This window comes from Rhinolophus sinicus, chromosome 15 (genome assembly GCF_057876585.1).
Source record: "Rhinolophus sinicus isolate RSI-liver-muscle chromosome 15, RSI-T2T, whole genome shotgun sequence".
Lineage (NCBI taxonomy): Eukaryota > Metazoa > Chordata > Mammalia > Chiroptera > Rhinolophidae > Rhinolophus > Rhinolophus sinicus.
The window spans coordinates 112,824,078-112,850,246 of record NC_142515.1 but is presented as its reverse complement, the minus strand read 5'-3'; the positions used below and the strand labels follow the sequence as shown (position 1 = coordinate 112,850,246).

Sequence of the window (26,169 nt, the reverse complement as noted above, 5' to 3'; positions counted from 1 at the left end):
TGAGTCAATGTATGCTGACTAAATTTAAAGCCATATATTGATTTTCCTCAGTGTTGGTTGCAAGCAGTAATAGTATCTCTGTAATCCAGGCCCATGTTTCTATGCACTTATTCAAAGTCTATGAGAACTGACTCTGGGTTGGTGAAAACACAATACAATATATAGATGATGTATTATAGAACTGTACATTTGAAACCTATATAATTTCACTAGCCAATGTCATCCCAATAAATTTAATAAAAAATTTTTTTAAAGTTACTATATGGGAAAAAGGAAAAAAAAAAAAAAAAAAAGAACACTTGTGATGGACCAGTCAATATACAACTTACTGTGGATGTAAATGTTAATAAGAAATGCCTGCCACATGATGTAGCTCAAAGTGGAATCTGGTGGACAGATAAAGGTAGATCTAAATTACAATGTATTATGCCAGGTGTTTTCAAAATGTCCTAAGAAAGGGCTATGGGAAAGAACTCAGGGGTGAAGTGATTGCAGAGATCTTAATGTTTCATTACCATGTGTCACTGGATTTAGTTAATGTATGTGAAGGGGGTTCTCAATCAAGAAAGCCAGGCTTTTCTGTAAGAGGAAGCCTGTGCTGAGCCAGGTCCAGGAAAAGTTAAAAAGTTCAGAGTGCCAAGAAGTTAGGAAAACAGCAGCTGATGAGGTACAGAGAAAAGTATTGGGGCCAGAGTATGAAGGAACTCGACGTTTATTCTCGAATCCAGCGCTCTCTATGATCTTTCATTGTGCATCTCTATAAGCATGAATCCCCCAGTATAGACATATTTATCTATGTATAGAGGAATGTAAATGCATGTTTTAAACACACATTAAAAGTACTAATTTTAAAAGTACAATACGAAAAATAAAATCAAATAGACGTCCTGAAATTTCTTCTCCCTGCCCAAAGGATCATTCTTTGGTTACGCACCTGACATTAGAAACTACTCCTTTAGGCAATGAAAACTCTAAAGAGACTTGAAAATAAGGGTATGAGGTGATCAGCTTTACTGTTTTATTTTCTTTTTAATTTGAAAGATATTATTGATTTTATTTGATGATTCATGAATCTGGCAGCATTCAATCTACCAGATTGAACGTAGATCCAAGGAACTATACAAATGAAAGACTTTTTTTTTTTAATTAAAGTTTATTGGGGGAAAAATTGTTAGTGAAGTTACGTAGATTTCAGGTGTACAAAACATTTATCCATAAAGATATAAGTGCTCTAATGTTCATTGCAGCTTTATTTACAGTGGACAAGACATGGAAACAACCAAAGTGTCCTTCAGTAGATGACTGGATAAAGAAGTTGTGGTATATATACACAATGGAATACTACTCTGCCATAAGAAAAGATGAAACACCGCAATTTGTGACAACATGGATGGATCTCGAGAGATGATTATGCTAAGCGAAATAAGTCAGACAGAAAACGTTGAGAACCATATGATTTCACCGACATTTGGGATATAAAACTGAAAACAACAAAGGAACCAGACAAACAAATGAAGAAGCTTTGCTTTTTTAAGAGATTAACTCAGGGAGAAGTGAGGAGAGCAAGTTGAAAGAGGAGAACTGGTTGGCGGGCAGCTCAGGTGGAGCCTAGAGCAGTAGTGCAGGAGTGCTGGAGGGAACCTGGGCTAAACCTGCAGCAAAGAGGGAAGGCCTGCCTGACGACCCCCTCCCCACCATTACCCCCTGTCCTCCTCCCCCATTAACCCTCCGCTTCACCCCTTTGGGAAGTTGGAAGTGCCAGAACCACACTGAGGTTCTACCTATCCATCTGCCAGGACTACTCATTTTCTTCTAACACGCTTTATATCAAGACTTTGTTAAGGAAAGGTAAAGAAATAGAAATAAAAAATAAAGAGAAGTATGTATGCAAAATGTTAATGAATAAGTGCATGGCTCCTTATGTTAGTCTGTATTTTTCTACGTTTTTGAAATATTTTAAAATAAAAATACCGATTATTAACATGCTTACATTTTGAACTCAACTTCATTAACAGAGAATTTTGATACCTATGATTAGTAAACATTAAATTCTCCTTACAGAAGCTAAGAAGTTTTGTTAAATTCAGTGAAATGTTGACATGTGAGAATTTCATACCTTAAAATGACTAAACATTTCATACATCTGCAGATAGGTGCAAAATTGCTATCAACTCCCATCTTCTGTTACAAAATTAATGAATTTTCAGTGAAGCCATAACAAAGAATTTTCCTCTAGGCATGTTATAAAAACATTTGTAGATCTAGTATGAATGCAAAGTCTTGTCTGAGGTCCAATGATTTAAAATGTGCACGTTTTTGAAGATGATAAATGCCACACGAAGCAATTCTTTTGATTTCTCTCATATTTAAAACCCCTGTCTTACCTTATCAAGTCCTATCTTATAATGAATGTTTTCCTAAGGGAGGATTGAGGAGCAATTAATGATTAAATTTAGAGCATTTTCATTTCATTTGACTACTTAAGGATATGGGGCTCCAATAAATTCTGAATATCACTAAAGTACTCAACTGATACTATTCTATCTTCTTCAGAAAAGACAGTTTTGTCCAAAACTGATACCTCAAATTATCTCAGGAATAAGGGATTTGCTTTCACTGTAATCATTTTTCTGTGTTACATAATAATGCTGGGGTCTAAATTTCAGTCTCTGATTCATGGTACATTGATTTTTGTCTCAATGTAAGGGAAACGTAGTGTTGGCAAGGTAAGATACAAGCCTGAGAAAGTGCATAGAGTCATAGATTCATGAAATAATCATTAATGCACTTGAAGTTTGTCCATTATGCTCCTTATGATACACATTTAATACTTTCATTTTATCTTCTCCCACTGCCCTTTTAAGAGACTCCATTAGAAATTTTTATTATATTAATATTTGCCATTAATCTTTATAAGTGAAAAAAATAACAATCCAAATGTATTAGCCAACTCTGGACTTACTCTAACATCAATAGTGCCATTTAAGAATTTTATTCTCTATTTATAGAACAACAATCAGAGGTTTCAGATGTAAAATTTAATAAAATAGAAAAAAAATGTTAATGACCTCTTATAGGACAATAAGTTACATAGGGAAAAAAACTATAAATGTCAGAATTATTGAAGCAAGCAAAAACCATGTGTTTTATAGATTCTGTAGAAAATGATTTGCATCAAATCTAATCCAATTATATTTTATAATATAAACTTCATATGTCTGCTTTCCTTTATAATTCTTATTTTTTCACTTATATTTTATGGTATTTGTATCTAGTTAGAAATAAATTCATTTTACATGACTTCTAAAAAAGTGTCAATTATATTTGAAAAAGAAATGGATACTTTGATTAAAATGTCATCATGCTACATTTTCATCACATTTAAAAACGCATGCAGAGAAGGACAGCCTTGAACACTTGAAGTTTTGAGGTTATCTAGAAAAATTATACTGCAGTCATTGGATTGTGAAGAAAGCTCAGTCACCATTTCTTGCTCATCATTCTTTGTAATTGATGACACCACTATATGAAAGGGAGTCTACCATAAACTGGAATCTTGAGCAAGACATAATTTCCTTAACCCTCGGTTTTCTGCACTGCAAAATGAAAAGTCTATCTGTAGTTGTCTGTCTGTCTCTTACTTGCCCCAGTATTACTGAAACGATCACAGTGTTCAGCATGTTTTATATTGCTTTGTATGAATCACATAAGAAATGCTAACATTACAAGAAGACAGCAGGAGCGGGAGGGCTGTCCTTGCTAGAACACCGAATTCTTAGTACTCAGCTTTGTGACTTATGACTTTTTAGAACAGTCAAAGGGCTTTTCTACATCTCCCAGCATAACAGCAATGTTTATCCTACATCTATTTATATATTGCAACCAAGCCAGGAAAAAGAAAATGTTCAGGAAAGAGATTAATGTTAGCATCCTCCATTCTGAGATGTATAAGAACATCGGTAAAACCGTAAATTATGCAAGGACAGCTTTTCATAAACTCATCTCTTCCATTAGAGAGTTGGGCAGCAAGATTACTGGACCTGGTAAAAGCCTGCAAGCAAATTTAGTTTAGAAGCCTCCTATCCAATGGTTGAATGGGTATGACCCACAAACAAGTGGTTAACATTAATACCAGATTTTTCTTGATTCAGGCATAAAAAAAAGAAGGAACACAATCTCTCTTGCAGTCTAGTCTCTCTGTTTCTATCTCTCTTCCTCTTTCTGTCACTATGGACTTAAAAATAAATACTGCAGAACCAAAGTGATCCTGACGATTCAGAGGAATCACGTATTCCTGACAAATTATCTATCGCTGTATTCAAAATAAAATTTTTAGAAATTTTGGCACAGGGTATCTATAAAAAAGGAGCCAAGTCCTCATTCATTTGCTTAAGTGAAAAGTTACTGGGCACCTTATATGTGCCAAGCATTTTTATATAAGGCAGTGTTTCTCCATCCCCGGTATGTGTGAGAATCTCCTGGGAGGCCCGAAAGAAAATGAATGATGCTGAGGCCCCACCACAGACTGTACTCAGTGCCTGTCCAGGTGATTCTAATGTGCAGCCAGGGCTGAGAACCACTCAGCTGGAGGTGAAGGATACAGCTGTGAACATATGGACACGATTCAGCTGTCACGGAGCCATAGTTCTTGAAGAGGCGGGTCATAAACAGCAATAATTTTAGAGAGTGATAAGAGCCATGCTGAAAGCAAAACCACTTTCACTAGAGAGGGACTGGAGGGGATGGGGCAGGACATTTTTGATGGGTGGTTAGGAAGACTATCTTAAAAGGGTGACCTTGGAACTGAAGCCTAAATATCAAGAAATCTAGGCTTGCAAATACCCGGGAGCAGAGCTTCACAGGAGGAGGAAACAGGTAGGGTAAAGACTTATGGTGGTATCATCTTGATGGAGCTCAATGAAACAAAGGAGGCCAGGGAGCATGGGGTGGATGATGTAAGATGAGACAGGCAGATCAGCAACAGATCAGAAAGGCCTCTGAGACCACGATAAATATCCTGGATTTTTAAATTTAATGAGAAGGCATAGGAGATTTTAGTAGAGGAATGGCATGATGTGATTTACATAGTTACAAGCCATTTTGACTTTGTGGAAAATAGATTGTTAGGCAAGCAAGATAACATTATTAAGAGACTTTAAGTGGTCCAGACTAGAAATAATGTAACTTGAACAAATGAAGTGGAGAGAGAACAAGGCATGTTCCGAACACTGAAAAACTGCTGATAACTGTGAAGCTGGGTAGCGAGGTTCACTGGGCTATTCTATTTTGGTGTATGTTGAAAGTTTCTCGAATAAAAAGTTATCTAAATATATAAGATAACTTAGGAACTGCTATAGGTTTTTGAGGGAAAATGTATTGACCCAAGAATCGCATATGCTCTCTAGTTTTATGAAGGGAACAGAAAGACTTTCACAGGTATGTGAGAACTTAAATCATTTTCAAATTATTTTAGACAGACTTTAGCAGATGGAAAGAGTAATCAAAACTCAAGAATGGACAAGCTGTGTTTAATGGGCTTCTCCTTGTTCACTTTGAAGCCCAAACTCAAGGGTCCTGTTGGATTACATATTGTCCAAACTTTTGTGCTACTTGATCTGACTGTGTCCTTAACTTTTGTTGCTTTCCTTGTCTCAGGAAATGTGTTTCTTATGCCACGTCTTTTAACCCATAATTTAGATAGAGTTTCTTGGCACACTGGTGACTGTTCAGATCTTTTAGGACTATCCCTAAAACCTGGAGGATAGATTCCCCGAAAATCCATGTTTCTCAGTGTTCCTCTCCATGCTCAGGGGTTTATGTCTGCTCATGTCGGATCAGACTGTGGTGCTGCTTCCATTTCAAGGGACTGGACACTGTAGCCTAATTGTTCTGGGGCTCTTTGGTTCCACTGGAACTGGTCCTACTGGAAGATATTTCTGGGAGTTGCTTCATTCCGTTAGCTTACGTCCACCGAAATTTAAATTGGCAACCTTTGAATGTAACTAAACTAAAAGAAGCAGAATGCATTATACATCATAGGGGACACTTTTGGCGGCTGTGTCACAGATTGGTCACATACAACCTGTTAGGTTCAAAGGCCCCAATCTAATACTTGAAGCTGCTCAAGTGAGTCATCATCTCCAAACCATTCTACATATTAGAGATTCGCTTCACTGTCTCCTCTCTGGCAATTTGCCCTTTAGGCTAGACTATTGCAAGCTACTGGGTATATGTTCAGATGCCAAATGCCAAGAAAACAGTGCCTACTTCCTTTTTCTTTTTTTTTCTTTTCTTTTTTTTTTTTTTTAATTGAAGGCACTTTGAAGGTTGCAGGAATCGAAACTTGACAATTGTGGAAATACATCAATAATAATTTGGGTTTGTGGGATGAGTGAGGGAGATTAGCTATGTACCCTCGAACCTACCAAAAGCAATGATAGGTTCTGTTATCTTCCAGAACTTCTTTAAATGGCTAAACTATCTATAGAGTTGGATACTTTGCTGGGAGTTTTACTATATTTTTTCTTTGATCATAAGCAGAAGAGCACAGAGAAACAAATTGGTTATTTTCTTTATAGAGAATTGTGATTGTTTGATACTCTTCTGCATGTTAGATTCATGCTGAATGACCCAAATCACAATTATTTAATCAAGAAAGATTACTAAACTGTCCCCTAGCTAATAGTATCTTTCCATCATTTTTTTCATCCTCCTCCTCCATTCAGACATGTAAGTATTCCTAGGTTAACTCTGATAAATATTGATATGTACAGATGTGTTTAGATTTGTTAACATATACAGTTAGTAAAATGTCTTATAATTCATTATGCAATTAATAAAATAGACATAAAATTTAACAGAAATTATTTCTGGGAGGTGAATATCTCAAGTGTTTTTAAATTTATTTATTTGCATTTTCCCAATTTTTCATAATGAGCATGCATTACTTTTATAATCAGAAAGGCTGATTTTAAAATCATATGTGTATGTATAATTTCTATATACTCTATCATTAAAATTATGTTCAAAAGGCAAAACATAATACAGCAACAGTTAATGGTAGTTATGTCTTGGTGCCATATTTATAGGTAATCTTAAGGACTTAATATTTGTCGAGTAAATTAAAATTTTTTCCTCTTTATCTTTTCTAATTTTAAATAGTTTTTGGTAATGAGTAATTGTTGCATTCTTCTTAGAAAAAAATCATTATAGTTTAACACTGATGTTGGCCCATCAGAACTAATATTGCCCCCTCCCCAAAAGTATATTTTACTGATTACCACAACCTAAAGTTGCCAATACAAATATCATTTCTATTTATAATACAAGGATTACTATCCAAATAATTGTGGATAAGTGTTGGCCTTGCTTTTAAACTATTACTTACATCTTTTATTCTGCTCTACCTCTCTTACAGTTTATGTGTTTAATCTTACACTACTTTAAATATTTTGAAACCATGGAATGAAAAGTCAGAATGTTCTGGTTTCATGTTACAACTTTCTAGCTATGTGTCTTTGAGTATATTAGCTATCTATGATTCAGTGTTATGGTAAGTGGCCCATTGGGTTTCTATGAGAATTAAATAAGGTTGCTTAAATAAATTCCGCTCAGCTTTTTGCTTATAGGAAGTATTCAATACATGTGATGTGCAATTATTTTTTTACCTTTGTTTCCTATTAATATAGTATCTGGAGCACAGTTCTAGTTCTCTAAACAGATGATTTGCTTTGACTTTAAAGAATTCTGAACCTCAAACTTAAAGCCAGAAATTGAAATAACAAGTATAAGGAAATTCTTAAACAGTTAGTATATATTAAAGAGCTCTCTTGGGTGTATTGTAGAGTGCAAAAGAACTGTTTTACTAACATACATAGGTTGTATACTATAAAAGCAATTTTTTAAAGATAAAAATAGTTCTCTTGACTTCTGCCTATACCTATTACAATGTATAGTGATGTTTTTGCAATTAGGCATCAGCAACTATTATAAAATTCCTCTCCCATCCATCTATTCCATATTTTTCCCTCTTCTGCCTTTAAATTTTACTCTTAAAATCTCTAATAGGTGCCCAGTAGACAGACTGTCAGATGCAGTTTAATATGCATAATCATAAAAAGTACAAGTGTTTGATAGTGTCAAAACATTATGTGCTTTGCATATTTTTAGTTCACCTGCATATTGGCTGGAAAGAAATCTACTCAATATTCTGCCTGCTCTATGATTCTTTTACGTCTCTACATGACTACAGGTTTCTGGTCCATAGTACCATAATATGCACAGAATATTCATTGAGTGAATGAATATATATATATATATATATATATATATATATATATATATATATACATATACACATATATAATATACATATATATAATATACATGCATATATTATATATATATGAATTTTGAACCTTTCCTTTAAATAAGGTGAGGTAGAATAATTCATTTTTTACACAGACATCTGTCAAGCTTACTCTGAAAAAAGAAAGCAAGTCATACCACCCCAAAATGGACAGCATATCATTGTAATATGAATGTTTGAAAACATATGTCTGGTAATCATGATCCTTCCCATGCATGAACTAAGGAAGGACAGTTAAAAATGTCAGAGGACCTCTATTATTTGCAACATGCCACAAAGATCATTTTTTAATAAAATTATAATGGTTTTATACAAGCAGCTGTCAATGTATTTATTAAATAACTCCAGTATCCAGATGTTTGCATACTAATTGAAGCCCAACATCTTCTACATATTGTTTAATTAATCAGTCACTGTCCATTTGTTGATTTTAAGCCTAAAATATCTATATTGATTTGGAATTACTACATTCCAAATTTTAAAGGATTTAAGGAAGAAAGACAACTGTAGCTTTAGTAGTACCTGATTTACATACTTGTGTAAACGAATGTTAACTTTAAAGGCATTTAAAATGTCCTCTCCCCTCCAGGGTAAGCTTATTTAATAGGTTAATTTATTCTAATATTATATAATCAAAACAGGATTCGGGCAAACTATATTTGAACCGAGATTAACATAATGACATACCTTTAATAGAAAGTCTTATCAGCTCCCTACAATTATTAAATGTTCTAATTTAACTGACAGTCAAACAATACAAAGGGCAATTATAAAAATTCCAAAGTTTTGTGAAAACATTATACTGCAGTCTTGAGGGGAAAGTCATCATTCACGCCTAGGGATATTAAGTGATTTTCAGCTAAAACAAAACATATATCTCATAAGGCTCCGTTTTTGTTTTATGGGAGGTTTCATGATGAAGTACAATTAGCTACTATTTAATACGTGAAGTTGGAAAAGGAAAGGAGTTGAACTTAAAATAGTCATGCAAAGCAAGATTTGAGGGGCGAAAAATGTGTGGTCAGAGCTTTCCAAAGAGGTTGGAACCCACTGTGTCCACAGGCCGTGAGAGCTTTCCCAGGACCAGGCTGGCCCAGCCCCAGGCCTTTGCCTCACCTCCACTCCCAGGACAGAAGCAAAGGGGGAGGAAGTAGTATTTCTTTCAGATTTTGCTTCAGAAAATATTCGAAGGACAAAACTAGAAGGCAATTTTAAAGCTTGAGGAAAACAAAAAGAAAAAGACTAATACAAAGACATATGTAATAGTGCTTACTTTGTCCAAAAAAAATTACTTTTCATAAAAGCCAGGATGGTTTGGGGAGCATGTGTGTAGGGGGAGGGGGTAGCAGAGGGGGATGGTAATGAGCCTGATGAGACTCTAAACTTGAATCATCACCATAGTTATAATTAAGGCCATGGCCAAAGCAGGCTTTGTGTAGCCTCTGTGCCCTCAGGTCTTCATTTCAAATGATCAGTTTCTAATACCTCTAACTGGCTCCCTGTAAAAATAAAAAGAAGACTGAGAAAAATTACATCTAATGTTGCTTCCAGGCCTTAAATATTCTTGTCACAAGTAGTTTTACAAAATGCTAGAAGAAAATGTGCCAAAATAATGAAAGTGATTAAAGAAAGTAAATTCTCAGTAATATTTTCCTTTTTTAGTTTGCAATTGTACCAATTTTCTATAATCCTTTTATATCAAGTTCATACATAAAATATCAATGAAAAGGACCTGATAGTTGAATAATAATAAAGCTGTGTTTACTCCTTGGTAAACAAGTGCACTATTTCTAATCAGTATTATAGAAGAGGTAGTTACACATACTGTGAATGCTTTATTTGACAGGACTCTTCGTGTGAGGATGAAATAATCCAGAGGCATCCTCATAGATCTACAAAGCCATCTGGGTTCATTCTCCTCTCTCTTGCAAACCTCTTTCTATGCCCTCTTTCTCAATATGGTTCAGCAGAGCAACCACGAACTCAGAATGCACTGGTTTTACATCACTCATCACTTTGTCTTCTATTATAGTTAATTATGTACCATATCTTCTTTATCCAATCATCTATTGATGGGCAGGTGGGTTGCTTCCACATCTTGGCTATTGTAAATAATGCTGCAGTGAACATAGGAGTGTATATATCTTTTTAAATTAGTGTTTTGGATTTCCTAAGATAAATACCCAGAAGTGGAATTGCTGGGTCCTAAGGTAGTTCTATTGTTAATTTTTTGGAGGAAACTCCAAACCATTTTCCATAGTGGCTGCACCAATTGCAATAACAGCAACAACATAAAAGGGTTCCCCTAACTCCACATCCTCACCAACACTTATTTGTTGATTTATTGATGATGGCCATCATTATAGGTATGAGGTGATATCTCATTGCAGATTTAATTTGCATGTCTCTGATGATTAGTGATGTTGAGCATCTTTTCATTTGTCTGACCATCTGTATGTCCTCCCTGGAGAAATGTCCATTCAGGTCCTCTGCCCAGTTTTTAACTGGATTGTTTGTTTTTTTGCTGTTGAGTTGTATGAGTTCTTTATAAGTTTTGGGTATTAACCGTTTATCAGATGTATCATTGGCAAATATTTCATCCTATTCTGTAGGCTGCATTTTCAGCAAAACCATTTTTAGACAGTATAAAAAAATAAAATTATAAAATAGCTTCATTCATTTCTCCTTTTTTTGAAAAGCTGTATTTTGATATGACAATATTCTTTTCACTATTATTTATCACAACAAAATCAAAATAAATAATATAAAGGTAAGTTTATATGAAGAACAATGTAAAACTAGATAAAACTTTAGGATTTTTAAATTAAAGAACACAGCATACACATGGAAGTTCAAAATGATAATTATCAAGTCCCTAATCTTTTTGTTATTATTAAACAAAAAAATGTATAGTAAAATGTGTGGAATGTGTGGACAAATTATAAAAATCAGCCACACTAACTTAATTAAATTCCACTGAATTCACACAATGTAGATATTAAAATCTGTATATTCCTATACTCATTTTGTGCAACTCTGTGCATATAGTATACCCATCATTGTATTTTGTAACCTTTTTTTTTCATTAAAAATATATTCCCATATTTCCCAATAAGTAAATACTCAAGAACATAATTTTAATGGTCATACAGAATTCCCTATTATTCGTGAATCACAGTTAATTAACCATTCCCCGAATACTGGGAATTTACATTGTTTAAACAATTGTAGTAATTACAATGCTGTAATTACTATCATACACAAATCTATAACTATTATTTCTTTAAGGTAAATGATTACACACACTTCACTGCATTCTGAAAGAATTAACTTCTCATAATTTAATATTTTCTTGATGATTCAAAATAAATCATCATATTTATTGCAATATAGAATAAGATGGCAATTGTTCTCAGTTCAGAATATCTGAGCTGAATTCCTGGTAGTACCAACCAATAGCTGGATGGAAAGTTATTTATCCTTTCTTGGACATAATAATTCCTCTGTATAATGAGTTCAATAATTGCCTCTTTCATATAGATTATGAGGATGAAATGAGAAAATCACATCAAATGTATAGTCCCTAGTCTTATAAGAGTACAAATGGATAAATACTAACTTTACATTAACTATGACATTTTACCATCATACAATCATAGTAGACACCAAGACCTGCTATGTAATGTGAAAACTATTAAAAATTTCATAAAATTATAGATTTTATATACCTATATGAGAGATTAAAGTAACTCATGCTAAAAATTATTTTATGTAATAAATGCACATTATATACATAATATATATTTAAGTTTATACATTTTATATATAAGGGTATGTATGTATGTTGTCATAAATTATATGAACAAAATCTGATGAGTGAGATATAAGGGCATATATTTTGTTATTATTGCTGTCATATACTATGTCACCAATTTATCATACTTTAAAAAACAATTGTCTTAAAAAGATTCCCACCAACAACCCAAGTAACCAAAGCAATATTGAGAAAAAATAACACCGCTGGAAGCATCATATCTTCTGATTTCAAATTATATTAGGAAACTATATTAATTAAAACAGTAAGATATTTGCATGAAAACAGACATATGAGTATCATTCATCTTTATCTTTCTATCGAATGAGTCCTGTGAGAATACTGAATGTTGAAAATTGCAACCAATTGAACCATCCAAAAATAAAATGGCATTTTTCCATCACAAGTTACCCTTATCATGAAAACACATTCACATAATTAGCCCTTAACAAAAAAATCAAAGGGACATTAAAAAACACGAAAGTGGATACTACTGTCAATTTATAGTTGGTATTAGGTTGGTGCAAAAATAACTGCAATTTTTGCAATTATTTTTAACCTTTTAAACTACAATTACTTTTGCATCAACCTAATAAAAAGGGGAAAACAAGAGGTATATAGCTAAACTACTTTTCAAGTCTAATTGAATTTAAAATATAGCTTTCAGTGACTACATTATTCTCCTCAAGCAAGCAGGTACTCCAGAGGCAAAGCAAGGCATTGGACTAGCCATAGCACATTTCAACTTATCTAAATTATAATAGACCATAAATAAATATAAAATAAAATACGTGGAGCTCCTTTCAAATCAGGATAATCCTCAAAGAATGGGTTCAAAACAACTCAGTTTTGACAAGAGTAATAAATGTCTATATTCTAAGGAAAATTAGGAGAACTCAGTATAGAAAATTTAAGAAGGCAAAATAAATTACACACATATGAAATAGTTACAAGAAAATATGGCAAAAGCAGGGAAAAATGATGAACAGAAATCTAAGTAAATGCTGAGATGTGTATTTAAAGTTTCTAAAAGTGCAAAGATATAATCAGAACATATAGCAGATTATATCCACAATAAATCAGACATATTTGATTAGCATATCTTATTTTGAGTTGCAGCACTTAAAAGAAATGAGAAAATTTGGAACATATTTAGAAATTCCAAAAGACATCAAGGATTAGAAATAGGGCTTCTGAGGAATATTTTAAATGGCCTATTTTAAAGAAAAGAGAGTTCTTATTAATCTATGCATAGCCTTTATTTTGTGGATAGTGAAAAAATTACAACAGCAATGAAAGGTATATAAGAAAAGAAAGTCTTATGTTGCAAAGTAGAAAATTTTAAGACAGAAGATCATCAAAAATCAGACTTTCCTGTCAAGGACGATTGGGTAATTGCCAGTCTTTAAAGATGGGATTCTCATTTGGCTAATGTACATCAGGTCTTGCCTGAAGGCAGTGGAATAAAGTGAATGGCATAAAAAGACACCTTGTACTTTTATAATGGGTAACAAAACAGTGATTAGGCCAGGAAATCAGGTTCCAGTATTAATTGTATAAGTTAAATAACCATATGTTATAAAGGTAAGTAAAATTAACTATGTGAAAGGCTGGAAATGATATATGAAAAAGAAGTGCTAGAAAATTAGAGGTCTATGCTCATTACTCGGGATCTGAACAAAATAGAAACCTTACCTTAATACAATAATATGATTTCAGTTAAGAATGGACCATTGATCTGAGAATGTAATTTAATCATTCATTTGTATTCCCTAAATGATTTCATTGAAAGATAATGGATGACCTACCCCTTTCAAGGTATTCCCATGAGAATTCCAATTGTTCCTTAATATAATCTACAGCTTCCAGCTTGAAAATCCACCAAAGTCACAAAAACTTAATGAAGGAGAGAATCAAGTTCAGCATATTTGTGACAAGGCAGAAGGCCAGGGGAGCTCAAGGAAAGACAACTCTTCTGGAAAGAGAACCAAAGACATGTGACAACACTAGCCTTCCTAAATAGCCTTTCCCAAAATAAGTTTGACAAGACATATGTTCCTGGGGGAAAAATTTTTTTTATATTGTTGGTGTTCAAGATTATAAAATTATGACTCAGAAGAAAAACTCTGTGTAAAGTAAGCAATTTGAAATTAGGCAGCATTCCAGTTACATACAAGCCACTGCCCTAGGAATTATGGAATATAAAAGTATGGATACACTGAATATTTTAAGTATGTATGGTCTTTAAAGTACATAATTTATTAGCAACCTATACCATCTATGGAACGTTCAGTAACTCTATGAACTACTTTTCAGTTCTTGCTGATGATATATCTCTAAATCTACAGAGTGAAATCAATAAACAGGAGTGCCTACGCTGTAGAGAATAATGTTGGACACATAATAAATTCCCAGAGCTATCTTCCCTAAAGTGTTTATAGTCAAGGAGTTACCAAGTTTCAGAAAGCACTTCTATAATAGACTAATCTTTTCCAAGGCAAATGCTGCAATCTCTCTTGTCAATCAATTTAATAATAACTGTAATTCAAAAAGATACAAGGCCTTGGTCACTTACTAACAAAGGAAAAGATAAGCCTGAAACCTCAAAAGATGGAGTCCTCAACTTACAATCTAATGCCACTCGCATATATCCTTTCTAGTTGTTTTATTTGAATCAAATGTTCATAAATGGGCTCTGAACAGTGAAGATACATTTTTAAGGGTGATATGCTTCACATTCTGGTAATTTTCAGGTAGAAAATTGCAAAGAGAAAATAAATTGCAACCAGAGTCTTCATTTAGCTTACAGAACCGAAAGACATCAACATTTCTCTTTCATAATTTTCTTTCTTTCTTCTTTCTTTCCCTCCTCTTCTACCTCTGGGCTATCAGAACTGAGCACTTCAATGTATTTTATATTTACCAGTCCAAAGAAGATGTACAAACGACAAATGTATGAAAAGATGCTTAATATCAACTAGAGAAATGCAAATAAAACTGCAATGGAACACCAATATGTACCTATTAGAACGCCCACAATTAGAAAGACTGATTACACCAAGTATTGACAGAGCTGTGGAGCAAATACAACTCATATTTCTGCTGATGAGGAATATGAAATGGTATAGCCAGTCAAGAGAAAAACAAACGTATTTCTATACACAGTCCTATGCGTGAATGTTCCCAGCAGCTTCCCTTGTAGTATTACTGTTGTTGTTTTTTTAAAGCAACCCAAATGTCCATCATCAGGTGAATAAATAAACACAATGTGGTTCCACTATCTAGTGGAAGTACCAAAGTATAAAATAGTCACTTTTTAAATTGCAGGCATGATCCTTAAAAACTAAAGAAAATATTCTAAAGGGCCTATGTATCACCCACATTATCTAAGTGACACGGAGGAGTTATAGAAAGCAAAGGATCATTCTTACCGATATATTTGTATCCTTCTTCCCCATTTACTATGGGTCTCAGCCAAGTTGACCTAAGTTGCTTATTCTGCACATGGGCACCTTGAGGAGGATAGAGTGTAAATAACATTTCAATTGCATTAGACTTCTTGATGAGGCCAGAATATTTTTCACGGTCTTCTGTAAGAAAAAAAGGAACATTAAATTTTTTCAAAAATTTTAGTTATTTTTATAAATGAACATGCTTCTTTTAAGGCATGAAAATTAAAACTATTTAATAATTTGAGGGCTAATGATTATGTTGACAACATGGGTTTTTTTTTAGCCAAAGACACTGCACCAAAACTCTTACTCTTCAGGTAGTTCCTAGCAAATATTAAGAGGTAAGGGCTTTCCTAACAGCATCTTTAAACACTATAATTTAAAGCAGTGTTGTTAATAGCTATAGACAAAAAGTAAGATAACTAGTGAACAGCATTCATATTCTACATACTATATAACATAACCATATATTATTTTAATTTCCAGTAAACAATGAAATCCGATTAACCAGGCAAAAATGTTGTTAATGTAGAATTCCAGAAACTGAAATTACTGAAAGAATTAATATTCCTAGGCTATGGTCTTTAAGAAAATATAATAATGCTATACAAATATTTATACAGCACTTAGTATATGCAAGGAATTTTTCCATGTGCTTTAAAACATTGACACATTTAATTTTTCAAAGCACATCTATAAGATAGATCCTATTATTTCCATTTCACATGAAGAATTTGAGTCCCAGAGAAATTAAATAACTTGCCTAAGTCTTATAGTCTGTCAATGATGCAATTTGGATTAGGATTGTATAAGGAAGCTCTTATCTGCAAACAAAAGCTTGTCAACCAAACATGATCTGCATTAACAAGTAGATGAGAAAACTGGAATTAAAAAATAATTTGAACTGTACAGTGAAAAATCTTTGGTTGTGGCTCTTGGGCCTTCAGTTTGTAATTTCAGTTTTTAGGTGATAAACCAGTGTCCTAAAATTCAATAAGGCAGTCTCCTGAACAGATCATTCAAAGTCATTATACCTAGAAACATTTCAAAGAAGAGATAGTAATGTGACGCTCCATTTATAACTCTGTTACATTGTCTTTCCTTCCTTTCCCGTCCCTCCCTTCCTCCCTTCCTTTTTTATTTTCCTTTATTTTGTTATATATCATATTTTACAGTACATAAGTATAAGGCAGTATGACAAAATTATTGAATGAGAAAGTAGATTTGTTGTTGGAGAGGGTTCGGGTTTTAAGCTATTGCCTCACTCCAAATCCACCCTTCATTGTCCTGCTTGGGAGATTAGAGAAGTTCTCCCTTGCCATGTGGCACAATTTTAAGCTTCTTCCATAAAGGGTCACACACGGAAGTAAAGGATGAAGGAGCTCTTTCTGGTTCTAGGTGATTCTCCAGGCCAGTTCCTACAGTGCATAGTGGCCAATAGTGCAGGGCACCTTTTGGCCAGTTCACCTGGCACCCTATAGGGCTACACACACACACACACTGAGAGCTTCCTAGTGAGTTCTGTGGTGCAACACTTTCCCGTGAAAGGGTTCCACACGGTGACACCTTCCTATGGACAGTTTCCCCAGAACCCCAGATAAAGTCTTCCCTGAGAGTTCTATTAGGATGCTCTATCAGTGAACTTCTCTGCCGTTCACTGGGTAACAGCTATGACCTCTCCAAAAGGAATATGGATCCCAGGGGGAGGGGGGGAGGAAGGGGACCCTCTTTTAAATTTGTTCCTTCCTGAGGTGCTCTGCCTCAGACCTAGGGGTAGCAGCCGCTTCCTATGTCTGCTCTTCTCATTTCTTTAGGGTTCTTTTTTCCCTCAGCAGCCAATCAGAGTTACTCCAACTCCCATCATAGTTAATAATTCTTTATATTAAAGTTTACCTGCTCACATCATTGTATAGTTTCTATTTCCTAATTTGACCCTGACTAATACAGACAGATCTGGGCTCTAAATCTTGAAACACCATTAACAGGCTGTGAAATATCAGACAAATCAATTTATGTCCAGGTGATACTATTTACTACATTGGATTAGTAATAGGATTAATTGATATACGATATATAAAACATTTATAACACCATATCTTTAAGTACTATATGAGTGTGTTATTAGTTTTTATCCAGCATTATTTCAATAATAATAAAAAGTGAGAGTCAGAAAATAATAATATGGTGTTGCATCTTTTGATTATAAACATCTTAGGGAGTTTTCTGCCTCCTTTTAAAAGGGCAAGTTTAAAACTATTCCCTCCTAAAAAGGGAATACTTCGCATATGCTCTGATATTATATATATGTGTGTATATATATATATATATATATATATATATATATATATATATACACACACATACATACATATATGTGTGTATACACACACACAGGGTGTCAAAAATGTATACATATTTTAAGAAATAAAACTGTATTAAAATTGTAATACTCAATATATACCAATAACAAAAGATGAATACAAATCACATTTGACTTCTGCAGTTACAAGAGGTGCTCAAAGTGGTTACCATCAGCGTCCAGACACTTCTGATTAAGGCGAACCACTGCTTGAGCAACGTCGACCAAAGTGTCAGCTTGTATACATTTTTTGGCACCCCCAGTATATAATACATATTATATATATATATATATATATATGTATTATATATAATGCATATTATATATATGTGTGTGTGTATATATATATATATATATATATATATATATATATATATCATATGTAATTCTAAATCTCACTTTCTCATCTGTCAACAGAAGAAAGAAAGCTAGAACTATTATAAAACAATGTAGAAGAATAAATCCTGCTTCAGTTTTTGCCCCAAGTCATACTTCTTGAAGAAATGGAATAGGGGAGATTCTCAGACAATAGAGGTCTTTTCAAGTTGTAAAGGAAGTTAAGGATGGAGAATTGTGTCAGAAGAAATTATATAGCTAAATTAAATATAATCCTGAGGTTTTCCATGACACACAAAATAAAGAAACAACATAGATCAGAACTTCTCTTTGAAACCATAAAGAAAAAAAGAAACAAATAATGAAGTAGTGAAAACTAGGAATAATAGCAGTTATTTAGTGTGTAAGGACCAAATTGCACTTAAGGTTTTTTTCCTCCCCAACATTTATATGTTTCTAATTCCTTTATCTTTAAAATAAGGATGTTTAGTAACATTATTTTATAAGATTGCATTCATTAGTTTTAATAAAGCACTTTATTTTTCATAAAGGCAAATATTTCCATTTCGGGCAAACTGAAATGCCTACACTGAAATATAAGTAGTGGATGTGGAACTGCCACTCTTGCTTCCTGGCTTACTCTGTTTGAAGACTAAGTAGAAAACATGAAGTTGGTGGGTATTGAACATAGATAACATGATATAGTGATAGCACTAGTAAGAGACATATGCTGAAGGTTTCTAGGTCAGAGTTTTGCTAATGCCACCGCTTGCCATCAGGTACACAAAAGGAACCTTGGAACTTATATAAACAAGGCATTATGATTTTTGAATGATTGTAGCTTCCTTCATCAGGTCAGAGTTGATTACAAATAAGCATCTTTCATTTTAGAAAACATATAGCTGATAAAACATGTTCTCTTCTTTTTATTTTATTACATATATCATCCCAAGATAAAAAACAAGAATTGAATTTCTGTTGCTGATATTGATCATTTTTGTTATTTATGGAGCTCCTTCCTCTCAATACACTGCTAAGTCTATATTGCCACATTGGATTTAGACGTAATGATTCTGTTCCCAGAACTCAAGAGATTTAGAGCTGTTCCTTACACTCTTCTTATATGTAGTTAAAATCTGAAGAGCTTAGATATATGTATCTAGGTCTGGTTCTGTGGCAAAGCACACACAAAATTTCCATAATGTTCTATCACTCCCTAGTCACCAAGTGGTTATCTTCATTAAGAGGTGGCCGCAGTGGTTGAGAGCAGAGGCTCTGGAACTTCACCACTTGTGTGTGAGTCTGGCACTGACCTGAAGCAAGTTGGCTCACACTATAGTGTTGTCATGAGGACGCAATGAGTTAATACCTAGTCTATGGTCATCATTACTTATGTGTTAGTTATTGCTATTATTACCGTGTTTCCATGAAAATAAGACCTAGCCAGACAATCAGCTTTAATTAGTCTTTTGGAGCAAAAATTCATATTAGATCTGGTCTTATTTTACTATAATATAAGACTGGGTATAGTATAGTATAGTATAGTATAGTATAGTATAGTATAGTATAGTATAGTATAGTATAGTATAATACCAGGTATAGTATAATATAATACTGGGTCTTATATTAATTTTTGCTCCAAAACACATTAGAACTGATGGTCCAGCTAGGTCTTATTTTGGAGGAAACATGACATGATGGCCTCCATTTAATAGATGCTGGTACAGCCCCTATCCTATTTAGATAATAATAGCAGCTTCCTGTTTTCTGCCCCATCTTGTTTGTGCCCTGGGCTTGTGGATGGAAAAGTGGGCAGTCCTCCTGAAGTCATCACTCTGTCTGGCCACTCCTACACTATTTTGGATACTCTGAAGGTCAGTGGTTTCTCTTGGATACTGAGCAGCATTCAGGAGGTTTCTGCCACTTGCGGAAGCTGTTTAATTTACCAGTCACTCATGCACTACTAATTGGTAAAATGGTGGTCTTCCTTGTTCTTAGTAGTAGCAATAAAAATAAGGAAGTTATTTTGTTTAACCTAAGACATGACAGATGTTGAGGGCCCTATCAGTTTACAGACCATTAAAAAATATAAAGAACATGCAATTTAACTGGAATGCCATTAATAATACGATGTAACTCAATTTCAGAGGCATTAAAACATGAAAATATACATCTGAGAGTTAACAAAATATGACAAAATCAAGATATTCAATTGCTGAATGGACAACTCCTCTTGGCTAACAAATGGGCATCTCAAAATCTACACAACAAAACCTGTCCTGGGCCGGGTTTCCCTGTCTCAGTAAACAGCACGCATCTAATGGTACAACCTAGAAAACTAGGAGACCTCCTGGGTACTTGTCTCACTTCCCACTGCCACCATCCTCGAAAAACTATCATTTTTTATACAAATATTTTAGCCTCCCAAATAGTCCACTTGGCCCTTTCAATCTTGCCTCTAAACAGCAGCCAAAATAATATTTTTTAAATGTAAATCCAATCATACATTTTTCCAAACCAATGGTTTCCTGATGCTCTTAAAATAATGTTGAGCTCTTTACTATGTTTTAAAAGTTCTGAACATTCTGGTGCCTGCCTCCTCCTCCATCTCTGCTCTAGCAACCCTGGCTTTCTTTTAGTTTCACAAATAAACATTGCTTCCTCATATTTCAGAAACTTTGCATAAGATATTTTGTCTACCTGGAATATTCTCCTTCCAAACATTTCCCTCCATGGCTTCTTTAATCACTTTTACAGTTCTCCTTAAAGTCTCATCTGATTCTCACCAAACTAGATCAAGCCTCCACATTATATGATCTGAGTTATTGCCCTCTTCATTTGCTCTCCATTACACTTATTGAAGTTTGTAATTGTTACTTATATTTTTATTTGGTTAAGCTCTGTCTCCCTCACAAAACTATTAGTTCCAGGCAGGCAAGGTCCATGACTGTTTGCCAATCGTTGTATCCTCTAGCACCTAGCCCTGTTCCTGGTATTTAGAAAGGGTCAATAAAAGGCTTTTTAATTAACACATAAATATAACAATAATTGATAGTATTTATTGGGATCTTAGCCTATGGCAGGCAGTGTACTAAGCAGGTTATATGCATTAGCTAAATTAATCCTAAAATCACATGTGTTTAACTTGCTGACAAATCCTATGAGTTCAGTATTATCATATTCATATCATAGCTCAAGACACTGAGGCATAGAGAGGTTAGAGAGCACTTTCAGCTGGTAATGGTGAAGCCAGGACCAAATCTCAATTTTAACTTCAAAGCCGGCTCTTTTAACCAGATGTCACATTGCTTTAACAAAAGGTCCCTGGCATTACGGGACTGTTAGCAGTTTCATGGGTATGCTAGTCAGCTAGCATGCTCTCCCTTTGAAGTCTTCTGCCAGTCTTTCTAAATCCTTCAGCTGTCCCTGTATAGTCTGCTGGTCAGTATTACTGTTTCTCGCACAAAAGAAGCAACGCATACCTCTGTGCAGGTAATTTTCTGATGTTTGTCTTCTCCACAAGAACTTATGTAGAGGCTATTGAGCCATCCAGGTCAAAACCATAGTCACCAACTAATTATAAACTCTTAGTTTGCTAAGAATGTAAGCTAGTATAAATCCCACAATGTATCTTCCTTAGCCATCTCTACTATTCCCCAGCCTCTCAAATAAATGTGAATCATTATGCTTTATACTCAGAGTAGGTAGTGAGTTTTCAGAGAACCTGAAGCTGTCCTTCCCTTCCACTCCCAAACAGGGAGCAGTTCTAGTGTGAGCTCATTTCTTCCCTTCTGCACAGCCTAAGTCTGAATATTTAAGGCAGAGGTCCCAGACTTGTACTTCAAAAATCATAGTGATTATATATATGGAGTTTTCACAATTAAGTTTGTTTGGTTGTGGCAAATATTCTGGTTCCATGATTATTTTAACAGTATTTCATGGTTTTAAAACAACTGAGTTTATAATAGGAAATTTTAGAAATACAAAAAAAAAAAAAAAAAATGTAAGGAGTCGTTATTACTCTTAATGTTTGTCAACTTTAATCCCATATGTGTGGTTTTTATTCTTTCACATTCTCCAAGAAACCACAACAGAGCATAAGTAGTTAATAAGACACTTGGTAGGAAATCATACTCAGATCAAATAAATATGTAAAATATTTGCTATTAAAAATAATAGACTGAGTACCTACTTTTAAAAAATAAAAATATTAAAAATTAGGAAATAAAGTTCCCAGCTTCACATTCTGAGTAAAGATAATGAAAAGAAAGATCATCTATTATCACAATCATTTCTTTCTGTAATTATTTTTAAAGGATATTTTAACATTAAAAATGCATGAGCAACACAATCTCAGATGAAAGAGCGGTACTTTACATTGAATAATGAGAACCTTGAGCTTCTAGGATTTGTTAAAGTGTCAATTTCTTCCTAATAAGCCTTTCCTCAATACAAATTCCAGCATAAACAAAATACTTCTGAAGGGCATGTGTATAAATTAAGTTCAGCAACTGTCCTGAGTGTATCAGGGAGAGTTAGGTGGCTAACAAAGCTTTACTAGTGACCCTGGGTTACTAAACTAGACGTGCAAACTTTGTTATTGAAGTCAATTATTAACGAGTATTTATAAGTATGGGTAGATATACCCTAATACTTTACCTTATCCCAGTAACTGAACTATTAAGTAACTAAATTTACCACCAAGGTAAAAATATATTTTATAGTCTTCATACAAACACAAAATCCACAAGCTAAAAACCATGGTGACAGATAATGGAGGTTTTCTTCTATTGTGAATATTATGTATTCATTAATGTGTTAATTTATCTTTCATGGGCCACTGACCAGTCACATGACTTTTGCAGTATGGGGTTATCAAATGTGAATTTCAACTGGTAGTCAAATAATCAATAGCATACTGTAAATAACCAATTTCTAAAGGTTATACTTTTGATATCTCGTCACTGCTCAGTTATAGAGCACTTTAGGCAGCATTCATTTTCTTTGATTTGAAGTGAATGCCATATTTGTTTTGTCATACCATTTTTATCTAAGATTTTTCTATTTATTAGTAAATGTAAAAGAAGGATACCAATTGATCAGTATGAAAAATTATATACGTCTTAAACAAAGGAAAGTAAATCAAGAGCACCCCCATTCCTATTAATGAAATTTTCTTTTTTAAAGATCTTTAAAGGAGGGAAATACTGATATTCAAACCAAAGGGCAAAATTATTTAAGAGGCAGTTAAACAATATGCCACAGGGTGACATAACCAGTAAACACAAATGCAAGGACCACTGATCTCTTCTATTACAATTAAACACCAACATTACTTAATTTAAATAAGAGCAAAAATGCTTATTAACACTTGACTGAGAGAAAAAATATAAAATAAGGAAATAAATTGAAAATGTGTTCAAGTATAGCAAATATTCCTACTTTTAAATCACTTCAGTTCATGAAAACTGGAACATATTGTGAATTTTGCCAGACTGTTCTTCACTCTATAATTCAAAGGTGAAGGGTGAAAATTGTGTCTTTCAGCCATACTCATAAATCCAATCAAAATTCTAATATAAAATAGAAATTTAGGGGATTGTAGCCATTTGATTGTTCAATAATTAAAGTACAGTTATTTCAAAATGTTCACTTCCTCAGTGGAATAGAGTTCATAAAAAATATGCTAATATTTTAATTTTATTTCCATGTTTTTTTATTTGTTTTGTTTTATAGATTTACAAAGGCAAATAAATACATTTTCAGGTGCTTGACAATAAAAGCTAAAAGACTTTTCCCTTTTCTGTCTTCACAAAATTTACAAAAAAAGCACAGATCATATTATTATTATTACACATAAGTAAATCATATAGCTACATAAAACACTAAAAAATTTTGGTTAATAATTCCAATAGAATTAAAAGACTTCTTATGGGGGACATTTCCCATCTTCTAAAATCTATGTGTGATTGTTTGCGTGTAAGTATGTCTGTTTACTGAAAGTAATGCAAACATTTTCTCATAAATTATTGTAGTATTATGATTAATATTAAGTAGTCCATTTTAAAAATATGCCCTTCATTTTTCTCTGAATGTCTGAGTCTCAGGATGGCTAGATTAAATCCATTAACATGGTTTTACTCTGACAGACTAAAGACAAATGCTCCTCTCACCTTAGTTTAAATGCTCTCACTTTGAGAGAAATACAGTATCACAAAAAATCATAAAACTTAAGAGCAGAGTGTCAGTTTTTATTGGGCTCACCATACGTAATTCACAAGATATTTCTTTCACTTTGTTTGAAAGCGTATTTTAATTAAAAAAATTTACCACCTAGATTGGATTATTAAATTTTAATTACACAATCTTCCTGTTTTTCTTGCTACAGATTGCCATTCTTTAGGTCATTTTTCTTTATTTTTACATATCCTTAAGGGCCAGGGGAAATGAAACAAATCTTTAGGCTATTCATTAGTAATATCAGTTTTTAAAAGTATATTGTGGAGAAAGTTGGAATTATGTAGTTCAGAATTTTAAGTACTATTGTCTCATGCTATCTCAATCCCACAGCAAAAAAAAAAAAAAAAAATTTTCAATTATTGGCAGTTGACTATAGCAGGTTTAGCTCTACAGCTTTATTCAACAATTATGTCAGCCTTCCATGCAAAAAAGATTTTTAAAAAAATTCACCTTCCCTTTCATGTGCTTAGTACTCTCTTTAGATTCAGGAGACAAAAATAATACCATGCTATTGCATACAGTAAAACAATGAACTCCAATAAGTGACATCTTGCCTAATGTATTTTCCAAGTGAATTCTAAAAAAAAACAAAAACGGTTTCTTAAAAATTATTTTATGCATTCATTTTTAAACAATAAATGATGTCTTTTAGAACTGAACCATTCTCTAGCTTTTTGGAGTTTATTTGCCAGCCTAATTTAGATTTCTCAATACCAGTAAAGAGGTCTATAATTTGAGGCATATAGATTCATTATAGAACAGTTAAGATTAATCTAAATTCCTTCTGAAAAAAGATTGGGTACAGGCTAATTAGTGGGTGGGAGAATATACTTATTACAAATGATGAATTTCTTTTCTTTCTTTCTTTCTTTCTTTCTTTCTTTCTTTCTTTCTTTCTTTCTTTCTTTCTTTCTTAACTAAAGCTTATTGGGGTAACAATGGTTTATTTATAGATATCAATAGGCAATATCTCTGGCTAAAGATGGTAAAGTAAAAGCAAATTTTTTCTCTCCTCTTCTCCCACAATACTCCCCCCCAAAACATTTTTTAATCTATGAAACACACACACACACACAACCACACAAACACACAGACGTTAGTGAAACATGAAAATTCCTACAACCTCCAATGAACTTGAAGACTATTTGACAGAAATGATAAAATTCAGACCCAAATGAGAAAGAATGCCTAGAGCTGACAAAAATTTTCCTAGCTCTCAGACAAGATATAGATATGTTTAAAAGGAAGAATCAGAGTTCTAAAGAACCTCTCCATGGAGGTTTTTGGGGAGTAGCAAGACCTATGCGTGTGGATGGAGCATAGGAGAAGCAGAGAATGTCACTGAGGAACCCAGTCCACACCACATCTCAGAAGGACAGTTAAGGTGGAGCTAAAGGAAGAAAGATTCGTGTCTGTCCCATGTGAAAAGTACATTCACCTCCATCCCAATGTCCCTTCTAAAATCTCTATCATTTACAGTGTCAAGTCAAAATCCAAAAATCTCATCAGCTCGGAAGTCTCAAATTTCATCATCTAAAATCAAAATCTGTTATGAGTGAAGCTCTGGGTATAATCCATTTTGGGGTACAATTCCTCTACA

General features: G+C 33.6%; 1 protein-coding gene across 1 annotated transcript in view; it reads right to left on the bottom strand.

Moving 5' to 3' along the window:
- The window catches only part of IQCM (IQ motif containing M), a 242,330-nt gene that overhangs the window by 37,777 nt on the left and 178,384 nt on the right, over positions 1–26,169 (bottom strand). The window contains exon 12 of the mRNA XM_088792677.1: positions 15,614–15,772. Coding sequence (XP_088648803.1) covers positions 15,614–15,772 — 159 coding nt within the window. The remainder of the gene's footprint in view (positions 1–15,613; positions 15,773–26,169) is intronic.